A 1,810-nucleotide genomic window follows, 5' to 3' on the forward strand; every position below is an offset into this window, starting at 1 on the left:
CCGTGCTGCCGGGGCCGGGATGGGGGGCCGAGGGTGCCGGTTTGGAGCTGTCGGGATGGGGGGGGGGAGGGTTAGGGGGTGTGGGGGGGGCCGCCGGCCGCCCCTCAGTCATCCACGTCGATCTCCACGTCCTCCTCCTCCTCCTCCTCCTCCTCCTCGCTGTCCCGGCGGCTGCGGGGCCGCTCCGTGGGGGGCGAGGCGGGGCGGGGCGGTGGCGGGGCACCGGGCTCCCGGGCGGCGGCGGGGGGCGGCGGCGGGGACCCGGGCCGCGCCTTGCCCCTTCCCTCGGCGCTGGGCTCCAGCTCAGCCAAGGCCACGATGTCCACGGCGGGGTTAGGGCCCAGCTTTTTGGCCGATTCCACGTCGGCCTTCATCTCCTCCAGGTCTCTCTTGAGCTTGGCGCGGCGGTTCTGGAACCAGGTGATGACCTGGGCGTTGGTGAGCCCCAGCTGCTGGGCGATCTGGTCCCGGTCTGCCGGCGACAGGTATTTTTGGTAGAGGAACCGCTTCTCCAGCTCGTAGATCTGATGGTTGGTGAAGGCCGTCCGCGACTTCCGACGCTTCTTCGGCGTTTGCCGCTGCCCGAAGATCGTCATCCCGTCCCGGCCTGCCGACGAGCCGCCAGATTGTACCCGCTTTCCACATGTCCACCCCGACCCGAGCCCCCGGCCCCCACACCCCTGCCCCGTCGGTATCTGGAGGGAGTGGGGCAGAGCAGCCGCTCCTGCACCCCGAGGGCCACGGGGCGAGGATGCCGCCGGGTACCGGCCGCCAAGGGACCCCCCTCATCCCATCCCATGCGACACCCCGGGAGCTGGTGGGGGGGTGGGGAAGGTGAGAAGGAAAACCAGGCCGTGGGGAGGAGCGGGGCACCCACCCGCTGGAGGATCCCCCCACTCCAAGGGGGTCTTACCTTCGGCCGCCTGCAGCACGCTGACTTCCAGCCCTTTGAAGGTCTTGCTGGCCAGCTCTTCCAGGGCGCAGAGGGGCGAGGTCTGGGAAAGCAGCGCCCGGCCGGAGAGGGGCAGCCCGGCCGGGGGGTGCTTCTCCGCAGCGGACAGGAGGTGTGCCGTTCCGCAGAGGGTGTAACTCCTCCGCACCGAGGGCTTGTTGAGGATGTCCTCGATGCTGAAGGGGGTGAGGGGCTTGTTGGAGTTGGCCGGCGGTGGGAGGTGATCCAAGGGGCTCCGCCGCCGTTCTTCCCCCGAGGAGGGCTTGGGTTCTTCTTTGGAAGTCATGGTGGGGCCGGGCCGCGCGGGGCTGCCTTCCCCACCCGCGACGGGGATGCGCTGCCGCGGGCAGAAGTCCCCGGCGGGACCGCGGGGTGACGGCGGCGAAGACAGCGAGCAAAAGTTGAAGCCCACCTCCAACTCCGGCGGAGGAGCCCCGGGTCCTCCCGGGGAGAGCCACGTCGGGCGGCGGGCCGGGCGGGCCGGGCGGCGGGCGGGCGGGCGCGGAGAGGAGCAGAGCTGCCGTCGGTCCCTCGTCGAGAGGTGGTCCTGCCGTACCTCTTGTCCCAGGGTTTTGGGTCGGAGATTTTTCCCCCCCTCTCTCCCTTCACTCTCTCTCTCTCTCTCTCTCTCTCTCTCCCCTCTCTCTTTCTCTTCCTTGCTGCTATTTTAAGAAACACCCCAAATCACAGCACTTTCCCTGCCCCCCCCCCCCGCGAATACCCACCCCAAAGTAATATTTAAAAAAAAAAAAAAAAAAAAAAAGAAGAAAAAGAAAAAGCAGACTTCGGCGAGGGGGAGAGCAGCCCTCGCACCGAGACCTCGGACCAGGGGGAAAGAAGCAAGAAGAGATGGGGTAA

At 67.9% G+C, this 1,810-nt stretch overlaps 1 protein-coding gene across 1 annotated transcript; it reads right to left on the minus strand.

Moving 5' to 3' along the window:
- Nucleotides 1–104: 104 nt before the first annotated feature.
- LBX1 (ladybird homeobox 1) lies at nucleotides 105–1,238 on the minus strand. The gene is made up of 2 exons (XM_017839780.1): nucleotides 914–1,238; nucleotides 105–607 (listed from the first exon to the last, which is right to left on the minus strand). Exons 1-2 carry the CDS (start codon nucleotides 1,236–1,238, stop codon nucleotides 105–107), a joined length of 828 nt encoding a protein of 275 aa, XP_017695269.1.
- Between the last annotated feature and the right edge of the window lie 572 nt (nucleotides 1,239–1,810).

This window comes from Lepidothrix coronata, unplaced genomic scaffold, assembly GCF_001604755.1.
Source record: "Lepidothrix coronata isolate B3197 unplaced genomic scaffold, Lepidothrix_coronata-1.0 Scaffold8, whole genome shotgun sequence".
In the NCBI taxonomy this organism is placed as follows: Eukaryota; Metazoa; Chordata; class Aves; order Passeriformes; family Pipridae; genus Lepidothrix; species Lepidothrix coronata.

What these genes read in the sequence shown, in the direction of transcription:
- LBX1 (XM_017839780.1), bottom strand. Translation starts at nt 1,238, where the DNA reads ATGACTTCCAAAGAAGAACCCAAGCCCTCCTCGGGGGAAGAACGGCGG. An exon ending in CGTGCTGCAGGCGGCCGAAG is followed by an intron (nt 608 to 913) that starts GTAAGACCCCCT and finishes GCTCGTCGGCAG; the next exon opens with GCCGGGACGGGATGACGATC.